Raw genomic sequence first — 24,473 nt, 5'->3', positions numbered from 1 at the left:
ATTTTATGTATTTATTATCAGTACACTATTATTTGTCTCATTTATAGATGTATGAAATGATATATTAAAAGTAAATGTTTTATTTACGTATAATTCTAGTGTTTTTGAAGAGTAAATCGAGGCTAAACCAACATACAATGTCTGAGATATACGTGTTATCATACATTCAGTGCTGGATCAGTAGGAGCGACTGGGGGAATGAACAGTAGTATTATATTCTTGGTTATATTCTTAGCTCTTTCGGTAAAGTCACGTAGAAGGCAAAAATAAAAGAATAAAAAACGCCACTTTTAAAAAAAATTCTTTGCTGTGGTTTTCACACCTGATGATGATTGCTGCTTGGTGTTGCAGTCGAAACGTCGTGAGAATTGTATCATTTTATATTTTTATTATTTTATTGTTTCCCTATCTACGTGGTGGTGACTTTACCGACAGAACCAAGAATATGAATCCCTGCAGTCACGAAAGCTTCAAATCAAAATTTAACAGTGGTAGTGTTTGTGGCGTGTCGGCTTATATCTCTTGGCCACCGTTCCAGAACGCCACGTTGGCTATGATATGTTAACTACTTTGCCTGGTATACAGAAGGTCGTGGCTTCGATACCGACCGACCCTTATGCCTGCTGCATATTTGGAGTTGCAAGTTCTCCCCGTGGTCGTGCGGATTTTTCTCTGGTTCCTCCAGATGTTGAATCAACATAACGGGTTTTGAGTATTTAGCTGCTGCTCTAAATTTCCACATAAACCACTTCATTAGCCTATCATTTGTTTCTAAATGTCTCTCTCTCTACCTGTCCGGTATATCCCTCCACATTCATAATCGGTGTGTGTTTAAGAATATTTTGGCCGCTATAAATTTCCACGTCACAAGGGCACTTTGTTGAACGATTATATTGTGGCCAGGTCGCTTCTGAAAAATAACTACTTCTCCCAGTGGATGGCATTGCCTGGTAGAGATTAATAAGTAATATATTTTTTTACTTTTTTTTTAAAACACGCTTTTATGAAATGTACCGTACTAGTAATGGCAGAGCTCCACGACTCCAGGAAGTGGCCCCGAAGCTTGCCCATAACGTAAGGGAGACCGTGGTGATTTACAGCCAACGTCTGTTGAGCGTGGGACAATTAGACCCAAGCCGAAACATAACATATAAAAAATAATGTTTTAAAATATTTATTTGTATTTTTTATGATAGAATATAGCATTGTCATCAGTATGACATACGTATACCGAGTTTGCAGTCGATACCACATTGGTAAGTGGGTTAAAATTGAGTTCGAAGATTTGAGGATACAACAACGACTACAACAACAGAGTGAGTTAAAAGAAAGCGTGTAAAAATTGATTTTTTTTGTCTTGAGTCTCGATGAGCATGGGTCTCATATGGTCTTCATGGGTCTCTGGATCTCCGTGGGTCTCTGGGTCTCTGAGTTTGTAGAAACATGCATTTAAAGTATTTTGCCACAATATATATGTCCATGTGATGAGTCATTGCCTTGAGCTATCGTCTGTGATAGCCAGGGTTGCTCAGTCGGTCTTACTTGGTGATGTAAAAATTGTTTAATGTTTTAGATACAAATGTGACTCAGGAGAGCGCTTTTGTATAAAGTGTTGCATGACCCACTCATGTTCTTTCATTGTGAGGCTGTCCTGTTAGCTCGAGCAGCCGCGTGGCGCTGGCTGCACGAGTACCGGCGCACCTCGCGTGGCAAGCGTTTTTGTTTACGGTAATTCGTTAAAATGAGCAATTGGAATTTAGCCCCGATTTGTTTCGCAAAATGCGCAAAATATTCGCTTAGCGAGCGGTTTAACGATGGATCAAATGCCTCCCGTGGCGGTAGGGGGCGCACCGCGGCCCGCGGCTGTCTGTTTTTGGCATTGCCCGCTTTCAGATGCGCTTCTGCGGCCGCATGCAACGCTCTTCCGTCCAATATTAGGAAAGGCACTGGAGCTATGCACCTTTAAATAATCTAGATTGAAAACTAACGTCTTTAGAATTGCTTTTGGTGTTTGGTTTGTTGTCAGTGCCCCCGCACCTCGGATTAGCGCGGTTGGCTATGTACGATGAAAAAAAAGAAGTTCAACATGCGCAACGTGAGTAGCCTTCTTCAGGTGAAGGAACAGAACCGTCGGGACGACAGAGCTTCAATGAGCGCTGCTAAGATTCGTAGCGTCTTTTAAGCTGGGTGAGATAAGTGAGGCACCTTGACGCTACGAATCTTAGCAGCGTTCATTGAAGCTCTGTCGCCCCGACAGTTCTGTTCCTTCACCTGAAGAAGGCTACTTGTGTTGTGGCCGAAACGTCGTGATTTTTGTTGTTTTAGTTTTTACCTATGTGACTTTACCGAATAGAACCAAAAAGTATGGATCCTTGCAGTCACAAAAGCTTCAAATCTAGAAATGCACAACGTGCATATGAGCCCAGACCAAATATTTCACTCGTCGGAACAATATAAGGTCGAATTACTTTAATGGTTCAAATGTATGTGGCCAACAACTGCCTTAATGTGATAACCATTTGAATCTATTTTGGTTCGTAGTTGATTAACTTGTTTCGGACACAGCGAAAGCCTACGTGTTATACAGATTATCGGTCGCGAAAACCTACGTGTTAAACTAACCAAAGTTTTGCCACATTCCGTGGTACTGATGTCTACACTGGTGCATGGACTAACCGCTTGTCGGCAGTGATTCATGGGCGCAATTTATTCTTCGCCGTTGTGGTGAAATGAAGGACCGTGTACTCTCTCACTCGCTGTGAGTTTGTGGGGCGGGGGAGTTATCTGACACTTGAGATCATTCCTGCTCGATTGGTTCGTTGAGCCAACTGTTGACGCCGGACTGAGGCTGCAGCTGGACGATCCGAAGCAGGAAGATTAGTGCTGGATACAGCACAGCCACGTTTGCAAATGTGATTCGTTACTTTGATCATTACCCGTGTAGTATATCGATGGTTCGATGTGAACGTGCCATTTTATTGAGGGACTCCTGCTGCTGTGTTGTCTTGGTGTGGTCTGGGACTGGCTTGTTGATGCTTTTGCTGCCTTGCCCAATCTTGATAAATCAGACTTATCTTATGAATTAACAAAAACAAAACATTCGTATTTAGTGACTTGCATACAATTTTCTCTATTTTGCACTGCTATCGTGTTTTTGTATTATTTGTTGTCACTTGCTGACTCACCCACTCTGGACGTCTGTGAAAAGAGATTCACAGCTCATCGGATTCCTCCAGTGTAAATACAGATTTTGATAAGGATCTGGCCAGAATGTATGTATGTATGTATGTTGAACTTCTTTGGCACCATACGCAGCCAACCCTGCTGATTTCTAAGTGCTGATGAAGAACGACAAACTAGACACGAAGTTTCCAATCTCGAAGATTTAAAACTGCATAGCTCCAGTGGCTTCCTAATATCGGATGGAAGAGCGTTCCAGACGGCCGCGAAAGCGCTTGTGAATCCGCGCGATGCAGTGACCGTATTTGTTCGATGGCTAGCCAAAAGCAGCGGCGAGGATGACCGGAGTTCTCACGACGGTTTTAGGCTCCTTGACCAAATCGGCAAGATATTGCGGTGCATTTGTGGAAAGCACTTTGTGTATGCCCCCCGAGTGCGACCTTATAACATATTCCCCTTGGCAACTGGAAGGCAATGCAGCTAAGCGAGCACTGGACGGTCTTTGTCGGATCTTTAGGTACCCATCACGAAACGTGCCAAAGAGTTTTGTATGTGCGGCAGCTTGATACATTTTTTTTGGCCAGACTCCCGGTAGAGTAGCGAGTTGCAATAATAGAGCATTGTCGAAACTATGCTACAACGCCTTGTTTTTTTTTTTCAAAGGTTTTACTTAACTTGATACCTCTGTTTGTCGTGGTCAACTCTTGTAATCAAAATTCCGTCCACTTCCCGTTGTCCAATAAATTCCACATTTTGCACACGTACTCAGATCCGGTGACAATGCACGCCTGTATGAAAATCGGCATCAATTGATAAATTAAGTCGCTACTCTAAAGCAATTTACGTTTCGTATGGACGCCTTATTATTCGTATATATTTGTGTAGGTCAAAAAACGCCGCGGTCCCTAACCTGTGGAATCGGCTCGCACAAAAAGCAGGTGCCGCGTGCCTCAGGCGCCACTGACGCACTTGTCAAAGACCGTGAGTTAATCGAACCGTTGAAAAAAACCGATGTTTAAAAACAACTTTTTTAAAGAAGTTTATTTCTACCCCACGCCGGCATATCCTCCCCCACACCTCCCATGATGTACGAAATAATATCTTGACTTAAAACTTTCGTGACTGCAGGAATTCATATTCTTTGCGTTTTTCGGTAAAGTCACATAGGTTCAAATTAATTAAAATCAAATTAGGACGTTTCGATCGAAACACAAGCGGTCGTCATCAGGTTCAAATTGATAAAAATAAAATAGTCTCTTTTTATATTCTTGGTTCTTTCGGTAAAGTCACGTAGAAGGGAAACAATAAAATAATCAATAAAAATATAAAACGATAAAATTCTCACGACGTTTCGACTGCATCATCATCATCAGGTGTGGTTTTTACACCTGATGATGATTGCTTGTGTTGCAGTCGAAACGTCGTGATAATTTTTTTTATATTTTTATTTATTATTTTATTGTTTCCCTTCTACGTGACTTTACCGAAAGAACCAAGAATATGAATCCCTGTAGTCACGAAAGCTTTAAATCAAAATGTTGGCTCTTTTTGCTTATTTTATTTTTTATTAATTTTAACCTATCTACGTGACTTTACCGAAAGACCCAAAGAATATACGAAAGACGAATCGTGATCCATGGGCAGATAGCCCGTAGTGGGTGTCTTCCTCTCTTGCTGGTTCCTTCAATTTTGCCGAACATAATTTGAATTTTCCTTTTGCCCATCCTCATATGTGTCCCGATAGTGCCAGATTCCTTCTCATTACCGCCTGCATCATCAATTCGTCTTCCTTTATGCGCGACCTTTTTCTTACTTCGACATTGGTCACTCTTTGGCTCCAGTTTAGACGCAGTATCCTGTAGCAATGCATTTCAAATGCCAATAGAATCAGAATCTTTATTTGGACTGGAGGAATGCGATCAGCTATGAAGCTCTTTTTTCACTGAAGTCCAATAGGGGCGGATCAGCATGTTACTGACTGCCAACCTGAAGTTACAGACTGCCAGCACTGAAGCCTCAGTGCTGGTCTCCCAGCATCTCGCCACGATGGCGGGATGTTAACTACCTTGCCAGGTATGCAGGAGGATGTGGGTTCGATCCCGACTCTTAACGACTGTATATTTGAAGTTTGCATGTTCTCTTCCCGTGCTCGCGTGGATTTTTCTCCGGGTCCTCTGGTTTTTTTTTTTCCCCCCTTTCATAGAATCATTGTGAAGCTAATGTGCCGTGTAGCTACGCTGAATCTGCGCGAGCTGTATCTGTGTAGTGCAAACCGTGACAGTTTAACTGCACTTAAGAGTCTGGGTCACCAGGTGTCTGGCAGGTTAATCTCTCTTATACGTGAATGGACCAGAAGGCAAACGGTTTACTACCGTGTACGATTTCCATACTTTGGTTGCTTTGGTTAACTATTGGGTCACGTGAGAGTTGGATGTGTAACAACGTACTACACGCACGCGTTTGCATGCACACACACACACACGGTAGTTGATTTATGACGCAATGGAACGCGTAAGGGCAGTGAGTACAGATTTTTATTTTAATCCGGCACACAAGAAGGACGTTTCCCAGAACACACCCACCCAAGTCGCGTCGAGTCAATCCAGAACTTAACAACCTTTATCATACTATCCAACAGACGCCTGTGCCATCTCATCGGCCGAGTAATTCAATCGTTAAGCCGCTCGTAACTCAACATCCGTTATCCACGGTGCAACTGAATTTCCAGCCGATGAAATCGTAATCGCGAATGACAAAACCACGACAGCTGTTAATGACCCTTGGCGTTAGCAGACGCACACAATCCGTTGTCGAAAATTTTCGACCGACCACTATCAAACGTTTTGGAGCCAAAGTCAACCAGATCTTTGATCCACAATGATCTCGAATTCTTGGAGGATGATTTGGAGGTGTCCTCACTTCACGACCGGTTAAAACAAAACTCTGGAGCTGACAAGAGCTAAATAACGATAGGTGTATACTCGGTGTAGGGGGAAGGGGGCACACACAGATATGGGGGAGGGGGCGTTTGGAACCCAGATATCATTCGTGTATATATTCACCTGTGAACCAAACTCCCATCGGAGTAGCACCCATCATCCCAATCCAGCTGATTTATTTTTGGTTACTGTCCAGTCGAACAGTCGATTCCTAAGTCCCATTATGATTTAAATGTTCATATATTTTCCTTAACGTTAACAGCTTTCATCACAGACTAATTTCACCCGCCCGATTGATTTACTCCCCCAGATTGCAGAATCGGAATCCGTGTGCGTGCTTCCCTCGCCACCATACTTTTTTGTTTTTTTAACGATAAATGTCAGGGTTTTAAAATATATATATAAATTTTATACTATTCGTGGTAGATTTTGTTTTCCAGGTCGTGTTCATTCATCGTCATTTGTGTTAATGCCGAGAAGTTCAGAAAACGTTATGGAGAGACGCCGGCACACCCGCCCACCCACTTTCGTCACGCACTCACTCTGTCACACGATTACACACTCACGCACTTAAGGGTCCGAATGGCGTAATTTGCAGGAAATTGGCATGGGATTAGGGGTCACAAACTTAACAAATGGCGAGAAGATACCATTGCGCCGATGATGATGAGAATTTGTGTAAGAGTCAAGGGCTTGGGGAGGATGGGTATGAATGGGCAGGTATGGGAGGGGAGTAGGTGGTGAACCTATGCTCCCTTTGGTGGGTGGTAGTTGGCGGAGGCTGTGCATAACCTTCATCAAGTCACTTCTTCACCGGAGCCTTGAGTCACTTCCGCAGGCAACACTTCTGTTTGAAGTGACTGCAGAGGGGACGCAGGGCTGGGCACGGACGCGCGCACGCATCACAGATCAATTAAAAAGTTGCACTCAAAAAAACGTTGGTCGGCCTTCATGGCCAGCGTTATAAATCATCAATTTGTGGGTTAGGCCCACACAAAGATAGGTCCAAACCTGTTTCTCTAAAGAATCCTTTAAGAACCCTTCACCACTGGAGCTATACACTTTTAAGTAATCTAGATCGATAACTCATTTCCTTAGACCAGCTTTTTGTGTGTTCAGTTGGTTGTCCTTCCACCGCGCTTCCGATGAGCGCGGTTGGCTAAGTACGGCGCCAAAGAAGTTCAACATATACATAGTACGTATCCCCTCCCCTCCTTCCACAACCCCGATCACTACCCCTCTCACAATTCCTCACTGAAATCGACTCGGGTTTAGCCGAGTCGATTTCCACATGGGGTGAAAACTAATTGGGCACTTCCTTTAAAAACAACAAGACATGCCTGCGTCTGGGGGGGGGGGGGGAGGGAATGGGTGGAGCCTAATGATAAAGGGGTGGAGCCTCCAGAGGGGCGGGGCCTGGGGAATAAAACTTCCACATACAGAGGAGGAATTCGTGAACCACGAACTTCCCTGTTCATCTAAGGGAATGAAAGCATCGCGTCAAATCAGTGCAGAAGGCAGCACGAATTTAGCGCCGCAAAATGCGGGAATGGGCCAACTAGTGTCAAGAATAATGGAACAAAATGAGATGGAATAATTCTAGATAGAAGCTTTCGTGACTGCAAGGATTCATACCAAAGGGTATGAGGCTGAATAGTTACCTGGTGCGGCAAGTCAACGATCGCCTAGCAATTCTCCAGTCACTGTGCACGGACATACAAACAAACACGCATGGCACATTTAGAAAGCAACAACAACAGCCCCTGTCGAATCACCACTCAAGTGATAGTGACGTCACAATGGGGCCTTTACCAGGCTAGGTGCACGCTGACGGGGTCAGGTGATGTGTGGGAGGCACTTGCTGCTGGCAGGTCATGATCACAAACCGAGCTGCTATGCACTCGGCTGACTGAGATGACTTGCAGGTGTGCTCATCACTGTGTTAACTTGCCACATTTTAGCATCCATCTGGTTGTTCCGCTCATTGTTGTGAGCGTTGGCCATCTATTGTTGCCGTTGGGGGGGAGACAATAACTTTCATGTGTTCTCTAATCCACGTGTCCCTGCACTGTGTCGAGACATGTGCACCTCCACACTTTTAATCGCTGTGCCACCAATCCACCCAGAAGCTTCAATACTCTATTTGGGAAGGTTCTACTCGGTTGCGGGAGGTTTTGGCAATTCTCTTGTCGAGTTTGAGGATATCTGCATAAGTCTTTTGGTTTTCTGTCAGTGTACGGATGTCTGGGAACAGTTATGTGTCTCTGTATAACTGTTTTGGGTGTCTGGCTAGGTGTATGGGTCTCTGTGTTAGTGTACGGGCCTCTGTGTGAGTCTTTGGTGTCTCTGCGAGCTTCACTTACCGGTGACGATTTAGATGGCAGCAACAACAGGCGCCAACGGGGCAGCTGCAGACATGGCGCACGTCACAGGCAAAGGTTAACAGAGACTCAGGCGCGTGTTGCAACGTAATATTGACCACGGCAGACGTTGTTGAGAGGATTAGCAATCTTTGAAATAGCGTGATCAACCGGACCATGCGTTAATTGTGTTTTGACCGACCGTCTGTGTTGCTTTATATGGTTTCCAAAATTTTGCTAAACCCTGTTTGTCTGGTATGCTTCTCTCTCTGTGTCCCCTGTTGTATCTGTGTTAGTTCCCCCCCTACTTGGGTGTCTGTAAATACATCTGATGTTATGTCTTTCCCCTCTCTCGTAAATTTAGCTCTTTCTTTACCTGATGATGGCTGCTTGTGTTGCAACCGAAACGTCGCACGCTATTATGTCACTTTATTATTTCTTATTTACACGTGACTTTACCGAAAAAAAACAAAGAGTAATTCCTGCAGTCACGAAAGCTTCAAATCAAGTAGGAAATGAGGGCTCCAACAGTCAGCCACCACAGTTATCAAAACACGCACTAAACACACACACACACACACTCCATAGCCGTACAAAGCGAAGGAACCCTCACCGATTTTGCTGTTCACCACGTGGGGAGCCACGACACCGGCGCCAATGCCCAGGGGGTAGCCGAGTCCGCCGAGGGCTGCAAACAACAAACAGCAGGGTGGAGAGGGAGGGGGTTAAAAATGGTGGTTAAAAATTTAACCTCGCCCAGCTACACTCCCTACGCACGTCCGATTTAGCACGTTTTGAAAAAGTACGGTGTGATAGATGTTCCAACATAGATACACTTGCAGCGGCTTTTGGGTGGCCATCGAACAAAGACCGTCGCCGCATCATCGCGTGGCCCTTTCACATGCGCTTCTGCGGCCGTCTGGAACGCTCTTCCGATATTCGGAAGCCATTGGAGCTGCGGTACTTTTACATTATCTAGATCGAAAACTAATTTCTAGCGAACTGCTTCTTTTTGTTTAGCTGTCCTTCCTCCACACCTCCGATTAGCACAGTTGGCTAGGTACGATGCGAAGGAATTTCAACGTACTTGTGTTATGCTAGAGATCAAGATGGCATTCACTTTTAGGAATCAACAGATTATCCCTAATCCCGATGGCATATGTAAGGTTCCTCTGCCTTCGGTGATCAACAAAATTACTCATGGTTCGACTACCGTCTTGTCATCGGCCTTCTTGAGGCTCCTCTGCGTTTAGTAACAAACAGGTTAGCCAGGGTTAAACTACCATATTGTGAGTGCCATCGGCCTTCTTGAGGTTCATTTGATTTAAATAATCAATGCTCTATTCTCTCCATCCACACTCCTACCTGTCCCCTCTCACCATCAATCACTGCATGTTTTGCAGCTGCCTTTCTGCTCGTCTCGTGAGTATAAACTCGCAACAACATTAGTGGTGCTCACAGCTAACACTGCAAAGACGATTTCTACTGATTGAGCCGAGCTGTGTTGTTACTGGTCAGGGTAATAGTAATAATGACAAGATCATTATCACTTATTGCGATCAACACAAATCATCATCGACGCCAGGTATCATCATTCGTGCGCATACCCCACTGCTGTTGCTGTAACTGCGGACAAAATATCGGTTAGGTCCCATTATAAAACAACAGCAGTGATTGTGGAAATTAATTATATCGATGATGATAGTTAAAGATTAGACTATTTTGTTAAAATCCCCCCCATCCACCACCAACCCGACATCCCCAAATGTTTTAACCTTTGCGTTTCGAAGCTAAAATGCTCCACGTAAATAGAAGCGGTCACCGCTTAATTAAAGTGGCAATAACTTTACAGAACCAAATTTAACATTCCTTGACATCCGGTCCATGCATGGCGGCTTGTCACCCAAATCAAAGCACTATCCCGACTCAACATCTTCTTAACTTCTGAGATGTGACATTGGGGAAATGCGGTTCCGCATCTCTTCACCCGCAAAATATGAAATGGGCTCGGCACAGTTTTTTTTTCCGATCGGCAGATTGCGTGCGGTGGAAGGGGAACCGTGGGGAGTGACTCCCACCTCCGTCAACTCCTCCGTGCCGGCATGGAAAATTAGGACGGCTAAAAAGATCCTCTAGAGCTGACCTCTGACCTTCTGCCACCGGTGCCAGTGGTTTGGCTGCACCGTCACGATGAGAATAAGAATTGGATTTACCCCTATTCCCATACATACCTTTATCATTCCAAACCTTTTACACCCTTCTACCATAATTAAATGTTGACTGAAATAATCACGACGAATTTTTGTCGTGACTCACAGTTCATCTTTGGGTGTCGTGATGGTGTTAGTGGGGGAGGGGGATGTGGATTTTTCATAATCATAGTTTAAACATTGAGGTCGCGGGCACATGCAAGCTCATGCACATGCAGCATACCCACCATGGTGATAGGGGGCCGCATGGTATCCGAGTCCACCGTAAGGGTGAACGAGCCCAGCTGCCAGGGAAAGACAGTTCCTTGTTTAATGCGCGGGGGGAGGAGATTCGACGTGAGGTTGAAGAGGGATTGGTGTGGAACGGTGGCTGAGATGTTAACTACCTCGCCTGCTGTACAGGAAGTCGTGGGTTCGATCCCAACCCAGACGACGCCTGTTGTGTATTTGGAGTTTGTGTGTTCTCCCCCGTGGTGGCCGCATGGATTTTGATGGGGTTTTTATTTCACCTCCACATTTAGAAACGTGCGTTCAGATTGTTTGCATGATTTAATTGTCCACGTGGTAAGACACTTCGTTGGGCTATCATTTGTGGCCAGGTCGCTTCTGAAAATTAGCTGCATATCTTAGTGGGCCTACCAAACCGCTCTGCTTTGACTGGCACAGTCCAAACGGGTCGAGTGGGCGTGGCTGTCTGAAGTGCTGAAGTTCGTTTAGGGAGCAGCTGAGCCTAACTGACCGGGTGGCTCCGCCATAGAGCTGAGCAGCTCGCAATCATCAAGTTCAGAGTTAAACTTTTGGTTGATGGCTAAAACGAGTACACTTAGTAGAGAAGATCAATAGTAAAATTTTGATTTAAAGCTTTCGTGACTGCAGATATTCATATTCTTGGTTCTTTCGGTAAAGTCACCACGTAGAAGGGAAACAATCAAATAATAAAACAATAAAATTCTCACGACGTTTCGACTGCAACACAAGCAATCATCATCAGATGTGAAAACCTTTTTTCAAATTTTTCTTGCTGTGGTTTTCACACCTGATGATGATTGCTTGTGTTGCAGTCGAAACGTCGTGATAATTTTATTTTTTATATTTTTATTATTTTATTGTTTCCCTTCTACGTGGTGGTGACTTTACCGAAAGAACCAAAAATATAAAGATCAACAGTGGTTTGTCGTGTGGATCAACTCGCCCCTTGCCATAGGAGTGTGGAATTTCCAATGCTATTTTGACCACGACTTTTTTGGTATGAGAGGTTGAGTGTGTGGAATAAGGGGGGGTATCTCTTACCTGCATGGTGCGTGTAGGCTCCTCCAAGAGCCGCTCCGGGATAGCCTAGACCACCATAGCCTAGACCAGCAACTCCCAGACCTCCATAGCCCAGGCCTCCATAGCCAAGGCCTCCATAGCCCAGGCCTCCTGCAAGAGCGAGAGGGGATAGTTTGTGGAATGTGGATTCAGCCTCATTCCGCTGCTAGATGAGGTTCTCCCCCCACATTTCGGGGTCGTTGCAAGTGGCCTGTGACACCTGTGTTGTGCACGACGGCGGTCACCCATCCACTCCCTATCCAGGCTTCAAACCTTGGTCAGCTTCCGAAATACGACGAGATCAGGCACGTCGCGTGCGTTTTGGTCACAGTTGCTGTATAGGTGCGGTTCGTGATGTGTGTGAATATGGGTGTGTGAATGGAGGTTTAGCAGTTACCGTGCTGCGCTATGAACCCAGCAACCCAATTTCAATTCCCGCTCACGGCCACCACTGGTCATGATTATCTGATCCTGTCCTAGGCCTCGCCTAGGTCGACTCAGTCTCAATTGAATATCTGGTGCTGTGTGTACAACAGCGCTACTAGGGAGACAAAGGCCGCAAAGACATGGTGCTGGTCACTCATCCCCTCGTGTGCCATGCCAGCCTTCATATGTGTTAGTGAACAGCACTTTCCCCAACAGTCTGTTAAGACTATACATGGGGATCTTTGTGTATTTGTGTGTGTGAGTGTGGGTGCGTGAGACTGCAAGTAAGTTAGGATGTTTGTGTGAGAATGAGTGAGCGTTTTGGCCTTTGGCCACATTTGAAGCATTAAGATTCTGCTGCCTGCTGGACTTATTGGATGCTCTACTTTCATATATTTGAGGGGTTCCTCTTCTATATGGGTTGTCTGTGTGTCTCTTTAACAAGTCGCCATTTTTTTGTGAGTCGCGGATTTGTGCTTTTTAAATGTAATTGGAGGTCACTTATTTTGGCATCCTGATCATGCCCCGTCTATTTAGATTTTAGACCATGCTCTACGATAACTCATAAATCCCCTTAGAGCAATATAATATACGATATGCATCCGCCACTATGTACGTTGAACTTCTTTCGCACCGTTGATCGCCAACCATGCTACTCGGACATGCGAGCATCTTAACCACACGAATTGGGCACTCGAGTGATTGATATTTTTTCCAATGCCCCGGCAACAACAGCGTTTAAACCTTTTAGCATCGTGATTCAGTGAGCGTGGTGGTGGCGGTGGTGGTGGTGTTGAGTGTGATGAACCTCACTCACCCACAGGGTGTCCCAGAAATCCCGTACTGAAAGTGCTCACTTTATGCTTGGTAACGACAGCTGTGGCAAGATAGAGACACGCGTGCAACGCAAATAGACACAGACAAAACAAAAACAATCCTCTTCATGGCCTACATAGTATGTTGGGGCAAGCGCTGTTAGCAAGTAGCATGAAAGCCGGTACAGCACACGAAGGGGTGGGTGGCCAGCACCACATGCACACACACACAGACTAACACAAAGACAGATTCGCAGATGCGTGCACAGATGCACACAAAAATAGACAAAGATATATTTTCACGCAATTTTTTCAACAATATAAGGTTCACTGACCTATGTAGCTTTTTTTTCAGAAGCTACCTGACTATCACAAATGATAGCTCAACAAACTGGCTTATCACGTGGAAATTTATAGTAGTAGCTAAATACTCTAAATGCATGTTTATGAATGTGAAGGGAAAAACCGGAGGACACGAATAAAAATCCACACAACCACCAGGAGAGAGAGAAAGATGCATGCTCAAAATATACAGGCGTCAGGGACGTGATTGAACTCACGATCTCATACAAATCAGGCGAGCATGTTAATATCTCCCGACTGCTTCGCCCCCACAATAAACAAACAGTCCCTGTATAGCCTTATAGACCTGTTTGGTAAAGTGCATAGACTCACAAACCCACTCAGATACGTACACAGACATCAATAGACACATGCACATACATCAATAGACACATGCACATAAAAAGACGCAAACACACACATGCATAGACATATAAAGTCGGAGACACACAGACATGCATAGACGCAAAGATAAAGTCAAGGCAACTCACATGCTCAGACTCGCACAAAGTGAAAGATCAAAGACACAGACTCACACTCAAACATCCATAGAGACATACAGTCAAAGATAGATTCACACACAGACATCCATAGACACAGGCTGACTCATACAGAAATCCACAGATAGACACGCAAAGACAGACTCACACTCAAACATCCATAGAGACACAACAGTCAAAGATAGATTCACACACAGACATCCATAGACACAGGCTCATACAGAGATCCACAGATAGACACACAAAGACACAGGCTCACACTCAAACATCCATAGAGACATACAGTCAAAGATATATTCACACACAGACATCCATAGACACAGGCTGACTCATACAGAAATCCACAGATAGACACGCAAAGACACAGACTCACACTCAAACATCCATAGAGACACAACAGTCAAAGATAGATTCACACACAGACATCCATAGACACAGGCTCATACTGAGATGCACGGATAGACACGCAAAGACACAGACTCACACTCAAACATCCATAGAGACACAACAGTCAAAGATAGATTCACACACAGACATCCATAGACACAGGCTCATACTGAGATGCACGGATAGACACGCAAAGACACAGTCTCACACTCAAACATCCATAGAGACACAACAGTCAAAGATAGATTCACACACAGACATCCATAGACACAGACTCATACAGAGATCCACAGATAGACACACAAAGACACAGACTCACACTCAAACATCCATAGAGACACAACAGTCAAAGATAGATTCACACACAGACATCCATAGACACAGGCTCATACTGAGATGCACGGATAGACACGCAAAGACACAGTCTCACACTCAAACATCCATAGAGACACAACAGTCAAAGATAGATTCACACACAGACATCCATAGACACAGACTCATACAGAGATCCACAGAGAAACACACAAGGACACAGACTCATACAGAGATCCACAGAGAGACACACAAGGACACAGACTCATACAGAGATCCACAGATAGACACACAAAGACACAGACTCACACTCAAACATCCATAGAGACACAACAGTCAAAGATAGATTCACACACAGACATCCATAGACACAGACTCATACAGAGATCCACAGAGAGACACACAAGGACACAGACTCATACAGAGATCCACAGAGAGACACACAAGGACACAGACTCATACAGAGATCCACAGATAGACACACAAAGACACAGACTCACACTCAAACATCCATAGAGACACAACAGTCAAAGATAGATTCAAACACAGACATCCATAGACACAGACTCATACAGAGATCCACAGAGAGACACACAAGGACACAGACTCATACAGAGATCCACAGAGAGACACACAAGGACACAGACTCATACAGAGATCCACAGATAGACACACAAAGACACAGACTCACACTCAAACATCCATAGAGACACAACAGTCAAAGATAGATTCAAACACAGACATCCATAGACACAGACTCATACAGAGATCCACAGAGAGACACACAAGGACACAGACTCATACAGAGATCCACAGAGAGACACACAAGGACACAGACTCACACTCGCACAGAGATCCCGTCCAACTTACGCGTCGCGGTGGCGAGGTGAAGGAGGGCGATCACGAGCAGAGCTTGCATGGCGGCGGCCATTTTTATTTTAGGGATTTTTTGTTTGCTTTCGCTGTCGACGACGAGGAGAGGAGGGCTTTGAGTTGAGGCTGATGAAGCTTCACTGCGGACTGACGAGCCTGGGAGTTTGAGGCCCCGGCTTTTAAAGGCAGCTACCAGGGGCTGGCTTGGCTTTGACCCAGCCAGCGACAGGGCCTAGCCTCAATAGGTGCAGTGTAGCGCTGGCTGAGGCCAAAAGCAAGGCAACAAAAAAAAAGCAGACTCGCTCTTATTTGCTGTCAAAATATGAGCGCTGGAACGTTCTCTCTCACCTTCCCCCCTGAACATAAATAACGTGTTCAAAATAATATTGAGGAGACGATTGAAATAAGGGATCCAGTTGATTCATTCAGAATTCAAATGCGGAAGAGCCAACATTTTGTGAAAAGCTTAATACAAAAAATAATACCATAACAAACATGGAGGGCGGCCTCAGACTACTGCCATTGGCCGATAAAGAGGCGTCCTCTTTGAGAGATGTTCCCAAACAGAAACAGGGACCTTTCAATTCCTGTTTTCCCATAGGCTGGGTAGATGAAATGTGAACGGGTGGCGTCTGAATGGGGCACCATGTATTTTTTTTTCTCAACGCATATAAGGGACTTCATTTGGACACTGGGCGGATAAACACAGCCAACAGGGAGGCGTTGAAGTCTCTCTAAATGTTGTTGGGCTTATTTTTTTTTTTTAAAAATTTAAGAATCGAGCTTCTGTACATTTCCACTCGACACCTCCGAATGTCACATTTCGCCTCGATATTAAAACCGCCGACTGAGGACTTCCGACGCCTCGGTAGGCTGCTTATTAACTTGGCAACTTCGTACGACCTTCGTGAATTCCAGCACAGCGTATGATATTAACAACTTATGGCACATGTAATTAGGCCAGCGGGAGAATGCCGGGCAATGGTGCAGGTTTTTTTTAAAATATATATATCTACGTATCAATAAAATAAGAATAGGTTTCACCAGACAGTCTCGTCCCTTCACCTGATGAAGGCCGCTTGTGTTGTGGCCGAAACGTCGTGAGAATATTATTGTGTTATTTTATTTTATCAATTTATTATTTTATTCTCATTCTACGTGACTTTACCGAAAGAACCAAAGAAGAAGAAGATATATATTCTAGATTTAAAGCTTTCGTGGCTGCAAGGATCCATACTCTTTGGTTCTGACTTTACCCAATACAACCAAAGAGTAAAGATATATATATTCTTGGTTCTTTCGGTAAAGTCACGTAGAAGGGAAATAATAAAGTAATAAAAAATAAAACAATAAAATCCTCACGAATTTTCGATTACAACACAAGCAATCATCATCATCAGGCGTGAACACCACAGCAAGAAAATGTGAAAAAAGCAGAGAGAAAAAATTGTATTAAGATGTTCAAACACCAAACAGATACATTTTTCAATGATTCTGGTCTGCCTTAATCACACGTATCTTCCTTTGCATGCGATAAAGCATGCAAAGGAAGATACTCTGAGAATCATAATAATAACAATAATAATAAATGCGCTGTCTTTGTAACCGATTGGCCTACAACCAGAGACGGCCTTCTGTGTAGCCTTGTCTCACCAATGTCAGACCAGAGAACGCCAAAAAGTCAAGCAATGCAAAGACAATGCAAGTATCAGAGCATTTATAGCTGGGGTTGATTAGCGGTATCTATGGGATACCTTTTTTTTGCCAGTATCAAAATATACTTTTTATACATCTATGGAACCGTTGATACCGGAACAAAAAGGTCCCATCGATATATTGTATAAACACTTTTTTACACCCACGTTGTTTCCATAAAGAATGAATCTTAATTCATAGTGTGTGATTGTTTTCATTCGTTTTTATGCTTTATTGCTTCTATTAAAGTTTAGACTCACGAGCTGGTTTTTGGCCTTCACTCATCGCGTCTACACGCTACGTGTTTTTTTTTTTCTGGCCACCGGTCACCACACATAAACACACATACTCTGTATGCACAGACACACACAAACTCACGTATGTACGCTTATACGTATTTACTTTCACTTATGCACACACATTCACAAGGACTCGATACACACACACACACATTAATATTCTACATACATACAAAGACATACACACAAACGTAAACATTCGCAGACGGACAACAACAACTGCCGTTAAAATACATTCTGGTGATCTCTCCCAGCACTTTCACTATGCTAGGTGCACTTTGAGGCCACGTGAAGTGTCAAATGCTCCTCTGCAGGAGATCACAAAAAGGACCCACCTGCAATGGGTTGACTGACTGAGATGACGGTCAGATGTACCAACTGTGCTCTACTGCATTGTATTCGCCCGACGCTCTGCTTGTTGTTGTCAGCATCGCTTCTCCGCCCTTCGTTGTTACTGGTCGGTGACTGCTTCTAACTCCCCAGCAACATCCTTAACGAGCCGTCTTGACACCGCTGGGTTACTGGTATCGGCAAGTCCAATCAGCTGCACATCCTTCCCTGCCGCATTAGTCCATGTCTTCTTTAGCCCGTGCAGCGCCCGTTTAGCCGCCTCTCTCCAACCGAACACAAGCTGGCTTGGGTATGCGGTAGCTGGACATGCGGGCTACATGATCCAGCCAACGCACCCTCGATTGCCAGAGGAGCTCACTGATGGGACTTTGTCCAGATATTTCAAGGATCTCTTAGCTCCTCACACTGTGATCAAGTCTGGATAAACCGAGGATGGTTGATAGGCAGGCTCGCCTGAATGTTTCAAACCAGCGCAGATGTTCCCTTATTAGAAGGCTCCTGTGGTCTAGAAGAACCGGAGCTTTGCATGGAGTTATAGGTATTCAGGTGATAAAAAAGACAATGCCATTCAATTGATTCGGAGCGAGACCTCGGCTGCCATACCGGAGCTGGTCATACGCACAGGGCCCAGGTACAGATACTTCTCCACTCTCTGCCTCATCATTCATGGAAAGTAAAGAGAGGGGAGCAGGTGCTTTGTTTTCGGGGGGGGCTGATGGCAAGGCCCAATCTCTTAGTCGCATGCTCCAGGTTCAGCAGCAGTGCCTCCAACTCCTCCTCTGAATGAGCAGCAATTACGAGATCATCGGCATAGGTAAGATGGTTGACCAATCCCTATTGGGCATCGATCTCATTGGATACAGTATATGACAGATGGGAAATTTACACCGGTACATCCATGGAAAGATTCTCGAATGCAAAGTTACTCTTGACTCCTGGCCACGCAACTTTACCCGGGCCTGCCCATCATCATGAAGGTTATTAATTAGTGTGAACAGTCAGGGAGCCCGAAAGCACGAAGAACAACCCAGAGCCATGGCCTATTGATGGTATCATAGACCTTGACCAGGTCAAAAAAGCAGAGATGAAGGTCCTGTTGGAATTCCCTACACCTCTGCTGTAGCAGACGGACAGAAAATATGGTATCTGTGCAGGACCGCCCTGGCTTTAAACCACATTGGGGCTCCACAAGCCTCTCTGCTTAGCGTGCCTGGCAAAGCGATGTTGAATAATCCTTGCCGGGACCTTTACCGACACACTGAGGGGGGGACATTCCTCGGTAGTTGTTGCAATCAGTGCAGTGCCCCTTGTCAAAAATGGGGACCACCAGGGCATTCTTCCAATTCTGTGGAACCCGTCCTGTGGGACCAGGCAGTTACAATGATATCACACGGCAGTCTGCACACAGACGCCACCCTCAGCAATTTGTTTGAGAGTTCACCTCTAACGCCGGGCACTCTGCTTCGTCTCAAGCTCCGGTGCGGACCTTCGAACCTCAACAACAACTGGCACCTCAGCCAAACCACTCGCAGTGAGCAGCAAATTCCTCTAATATTTGAGACGCAAAAACACCAAGAGGAATCAAACCCCACCTTGCCCTATGAGTTTGCATTGCTTCCCCTCCCCCAAATACCTTACAGATTAGATTACCGTTGTTTTTCCCCCTCAAGGATAGTGATAGGTGTGGCGCTGTCGGTTACAATTTTTTATGGAGTTAAAAAGTGATTTGTTATCGCGTGCTACTGAGGGAGTTTGCATTTCCTCAGCAACCTGCGACCACCACTCATCTTTGCAGTGCCGAACAGCTTTCTGAACAACCGAGCGAAGTGCTGTGGTAAGCCTCCTCATTCTCGGATGTGGGATGTTGTAAACGGTGGGAGTGGGCCTGCTGCTTACTTTCAATTAACCGGAACACCTCCTCCATTAGCCAGAGTTTCTGGGGAAGTCTGGACCGCGTGCCCAATGCAGCCAGAGTAGCTGCAATAGTCACTGTCCTGAAATTCACCCAAACCCATTTGCAAGAGATGACGATATTTTCACAATCTTAAATCAGCTAGCCAAGATCAGGCTATTGTGGGTTTGAATGGGGTCTTAGATGGATAATTTCCACCACGGTGAAAGTATGGTTGGAACATATTACAGATGACACGCTGATTGTCAGTGGCAAGATCAGCTCTACGGTAGGTGCTGGTGTCAAGGACATGTGCCCGCATTCGCTCTTCTGTCACGATGTAGTTCATAAGTTCTGGACAGATCTGCTCGAACAGAATGCTGGTAATTACAAGCCTATGGGGTGCGTGTAAGTCTAGCAGCCTCCTACCCTTGTTATTGAGCTAATCTGGCCCATGTCTCCCAATCACGCTGGCCCAGGTGTTTGCATCTTGACCAACTCGGGCATTGCAGTCACCCAACAGGATGACTATCTGGAGAAGCCGCTTTAGATAGCACCTGTGACAGGAGGACATAGAAGGCATCCGACTCTGCCTGCATCCCTCCGCTGACGTTCATCTTAGGTGTGGGTAGAAGCAACCACCACCATTCCTCACCTCCTGTTGATGAGGCAAGCTCACAGTGGCCTGGGACTGACATTTTCCCACACCTCGCCCACAAGCACCCCACCCATTTAATTATTTTGTTTAAATGCAATGTCGCTCCCTGTTGTTTGTCAGTTTCCCGCCACGATTGGAGAACTCTCCACCCCTTGTGGTGACTGGAGCTAGAACCAGTCCACCAGACCTGTATTTCAGAGGTCCAGGCAGTACCGGTCCAAAACTCAACAGAGGGAGGAGTGGCAGCCTCTCCTCCGCACTAAGAGTGCGAATATTCCACGTGGCCAACCAAAGTGGTTTCCTGTTTTTAGAGGAACCCCAAGGCGGGGGGGGGGGGGTGGGGAGAGGTTCAGTCTGGCTCAACCAAATGGGCTTTGGCCTCCTGTCCCTCCCCCCCCCCCCCCCCCCCCCCGGGGCCTCCATCACAAAGCTTAATTGGCTGTTTCCATCGTGGTGTGTGGTAAAAAAAAGTGTCCAGTTGGAGGGGTTACTAGACACTCATATCAGGGCTCTTCGATGTCCGGAATGCTCTTCATTCCGATGTTAGGAACCCACTGGAACTATGCCCTTTAATATCATCTACGTTGAAAAATAATTTATTTGTAACGGCTTTTTGTGTTTGATGTTATTGTCCTTGCCCCGCATAGCCACGTACGGTGTCGAGGAAGTTCAACATGCATACACTAAACTAACGACACACACTAATATACTTTCACACCCCCTCCTCACTCTCACCTCAGCCTCACCACACCCACACTCATCAGGCCAACCCCACCACTCTCAACACCACACCGCAATAACAACCGCCATTTGCCACTGAGCGGTGGTGATATCACCACGGCGATTGTGTCAGGCTAGGTGCACTTTAAGGCCACGTGAAGTGTCAAACGCCCGCTGGCCGGAGGTCACGGGACAGACCCAGGTCCTATGGGTTGCTGACTGAGACGACTGACAGATGTACCACTGGTGCTTCCCACTGTGCCAATTTGTTTTGTTTTAGCCACCCAGTACGCCGCTCTTTGTTGTGAGCATCTTTCCTGTGCCTCCTACTGCCCTAGAGCGTGCTCCACGAGCCTCCTCCTCCTCCACAGAGGCCAATCTTAACACCGCTGGTACCAGTCATTGGCATGTCCAACTCAGCTCCATATCCTCTTTTACAGTATCAATCCATTTCTTCGATAGACAATGCCATGCCCGTTTAGCCATCTTTATTCTAGCAGGAATTATTGTAGACGGATCCAGCCTGAATCTTTCATACTGGAGCAGATGTTCCTTTAAATGGCTCCAACGGTGATTATTGAGCAGAGGGGCAGGGACTCTGAAAGCATCAAGAATAACCCAGTACTCATGTATGTATGTTTAACTTCTTTTGCACCGTACGTAGCCAACCGTACTATTCGGAGGTTGCTGTTGACCAGGTCAATGAAGCATAAATGTAGGTCCCGCTCGGACTGCAGACGGACGGAAAATATGGAGTGCGTGTGGGACCTCTCCAATGTGAAACCACCTGGGGCTTGGCAAGCCTCTCATCATAGCCAACACGGTCGCGTCTGGCATAGTAATCTGCAAGGCTCAATTATTGTGGTGATGGGGTAACTGCAATATCCGACCGTGTCCATCCGGGGCTCACCGAAGGAGTACGCACACAGTGCTTGTCACAAGCGAACCGCAATACCTCGCTGATCTCGTCAAAACCATCATCACGCGAACTCCGCTCATCCTCGCAATGGCTATTAGCTAACCGTCGGGCAAAGATGCTCACCGCATCGCGCGCTTTCGGATGTGCTCCTGCGGCCGATTGGAATGCTCTTCCGATGTTAGTAAAGCACTGGGAGCTTTGCCACTTTTAAATCTAGATTTCAAACTAATTTCTTTCGAACTACTTCCTGTGTTCATTTTGTTGTCCTTCCCCCACACCTCAGGTTAGCACGGTTGGCTATGTAAAGTGCAGAATAAGTTCTACGTACACACGTGCGCGCACACACACACACATGCAATCATAGGTTCACGACACAGGCAATGGCACGCGTAAGGTCAGTGAGTACATATTTTTTTTATTTTAATCCAGAACACAAGAAAGACATTGCACAGAAAACACCAACCCCAGTCACGTAAGATCAATCGAGAACTTAATAACCTTTTCTCAAACTATCACACGGACACCCGTCCAATCTCAAATGGCAACTCGTTCAACCCACAGAAACGAGGAGGTACACAGAAAATACCCAAGCGTAGTTTTGGCGAAAGTTGGAACAAAAATAATTTTGAAGCAAAATTTTTGCTCTCTCGTTTGCTATTCCAAGAGCCAGTCGCTTACCGGTTCTCTCACCTCTGCGAATCGCGGCAAGGAAGCCACTTGTAACGTAAGCGACGTCCATCGTCAGCAGTGTGTGAATGATGTTCATAGCCAACGGCATCGTAATCGCGAGTGGCTAACCCTTAGGGTTAGCAGACACGCACACACAAAATCTGGTGTCGCCAAATTTCGACCGACCACTATCAAACGTTTTCAAGGGCAAAAGTCGACCGGACCTTTGACCCGCAACGTTTTTAGAATTCCTAGGGGAGGATTTGTAGGTGTCCTCACTTTTAGACCCGTAAAAACAAAACTCTGGAGCGGACGGGAGCTAAATAATAAAAGACATATACTCAGTGCGGGCGGGGGTGGGAGAGGGGGGCCCACACGGAGATGGGGTGGTGGCCTTAGGAAGCCAGGGCGTACGGACGGCTGAGAGTAACTGGTGCACTTTGGCGGTGGCAAGATGTGGATGACACCTGATGTACGAATGGAAGATGAAGAAATGATCCTTCAGTGTGCCACTGTGGGTCACCCAGGACAGAGACCGTGCAACGTATAACGATGCAATGCCCCGATCCACAAGTACAGAAAAAGAAGACATCGCAGCGGCCATGATACAATGCTCCGCTGCTCCTGACGCGATTGTTTGGCTTGACCACCTGAATGTGAAATTGAAGTTGTCTCTGTATCTAAATCAGCAGACGTACGGACGAGGAAGAAATTCTTAGATACCCATCGAGATCCAGACTCGTAGAGACGCTCAGAGACCCATAGAGACTCGCAGAGATTCACAGAGACTCGCAGAGACCCATAGAGACTCATAGAGACTCGCAGAGACTGGCAGAGACTCAAAGAGACTCGCACAGACTCATAGAGACTCATAGAGACCCATAGAGACTCGCAGAGACCCATAGAGACTCAAAGAGACTCGCACAGACTCATAGAGACGCATAGAGACTCGCAGAGACTCACAGTGACTCGCAGAGACCCATAAAGACTCGCAGAGACCCATGGAGACTCATAAAGATTCATAGAGACTCGCAGAGACTCACAGTGACTCGCAGAGACCCATAGAGACTCATAGAGATTCATAGAGACTCTCATAGACCCATAGAGACTCGCAGAGACCCATAGCGACTTATAGAGACCCATAGAGACCCATAGAGACTCGCAGAGACCCATAGAGACTCATAGAGACTCGCAGAGACTCATAGAGACTCATAGAGACCCATAGAGACCCATAGAGACTCGCAGAGACGCATAGAGACTCACAGAGACCCATAGAGACTCGCAGAGACCCATAGAGACTCATAGAGACTCATAGAGACTCGCAGAGACTCGCAGAGACGCATAGAGACTCGCAGAGACTCATAGAGACTCATAGAGACTCACAGAGACTCATAAAGACTCATAGAGACCCACAGAGACTCACAGAGACTCACAGTGACTCGCAGAGACCCATAGAGACTCGCAGAGACTCACAGTGACTCGCAGAGACCCATAGAGACTCACAGAGACCCATAGAGACTCGCAGAGACCCATAGAGACTCGCAGAGACTCACAGTGACTCGCAGAGACCCATAGAGACTCACAGAGACTCATAGAGACTCGCAGAGACCCATAGAGAC

General features: G+C 45.8%; 1 protein-coding gene across 1 annotated transcript; it reads right to left on the bottom strand.

Moving 5' to 3' along the window:
• Positions 1 to 5,696: 5,696 nt before the first annotated feature.
• L-1.8 (lamprin 1.8-10) lies at positions 5,697 to 15,823 on the bottom strand. Its single transcript, XM_032979459.2, has 7 exons — positions 15,650 to 15,823; positions 13,241 to 13,300; positions 11,980 to 12,108; positions 9,093 to 9,167; positions 8,483 to 8,527; positions 7,781 to 7,822; positions 5,697 to 6,998 (listed from the first exon to the last, which is right to left on the bottom strand). The coding sequence occupies exons 1-5, from the start codon at positions 15,708 to 15,710 to the stop codon at positions 8,493 to 8,495; spliced, it is 360 nt and encodes a 119-aa protein (XP_032835350.1). The 5' UTR covers positions 15,711 to 15,823; the 3' UTR covers positions 5,697 to 6,998; positions 7,781 to 7,822; positions 8,483 to 8,492.
• Positions 15,824 to 24,473: the final 8,650 nt, after the last annotated feature.

The sequence above is a fragment of the Petromyzon marinus genome, chromosome 72 (genome assembly GCF_048934315.1).
Source record: "Petromyzon marinus isolate PM22_M1 ecotype Great Lakes invasive population chromosome 72, UKy_Petmar_22M1.pri1.0, whole genome shotgun sequence".
NCBI classification, from domain to species: Eukaryota; Metazoa; Chordata; class Hyperoartia; order Petromyzontiformes; family Petromyzontidae; genus Petromyzon; species Petromyzon marinus.
Note: the sequence above shows the minus strand (reverse complement) of the source record. Positions and strands in the feature narration are given on the sequence as shown.

Coding starts and splice junctions, on each gene's coding strand:
- L-1.8 (XM_032979459.2), bottom strand. CDS start 15,710: ATGGCCGCCGCCATGCAAGCTCTGCTCGTGATCGCCCTCCTTCACCTC. Junction 13,301..15,649: donor TCACCTCGCCACCGCGACGC/GTAAGTTGGACG, acceptor ATCTTGCCACAG/CTGTCGTTACCAAGCATAAA. Junction 8,528..9,092: donor CGTGGTGAACAGCAAAATCG/GTGAGGGTTCCT, acceptor CCATGTCTGCAG/CTGCCCCGTTGGCGCCTGTT.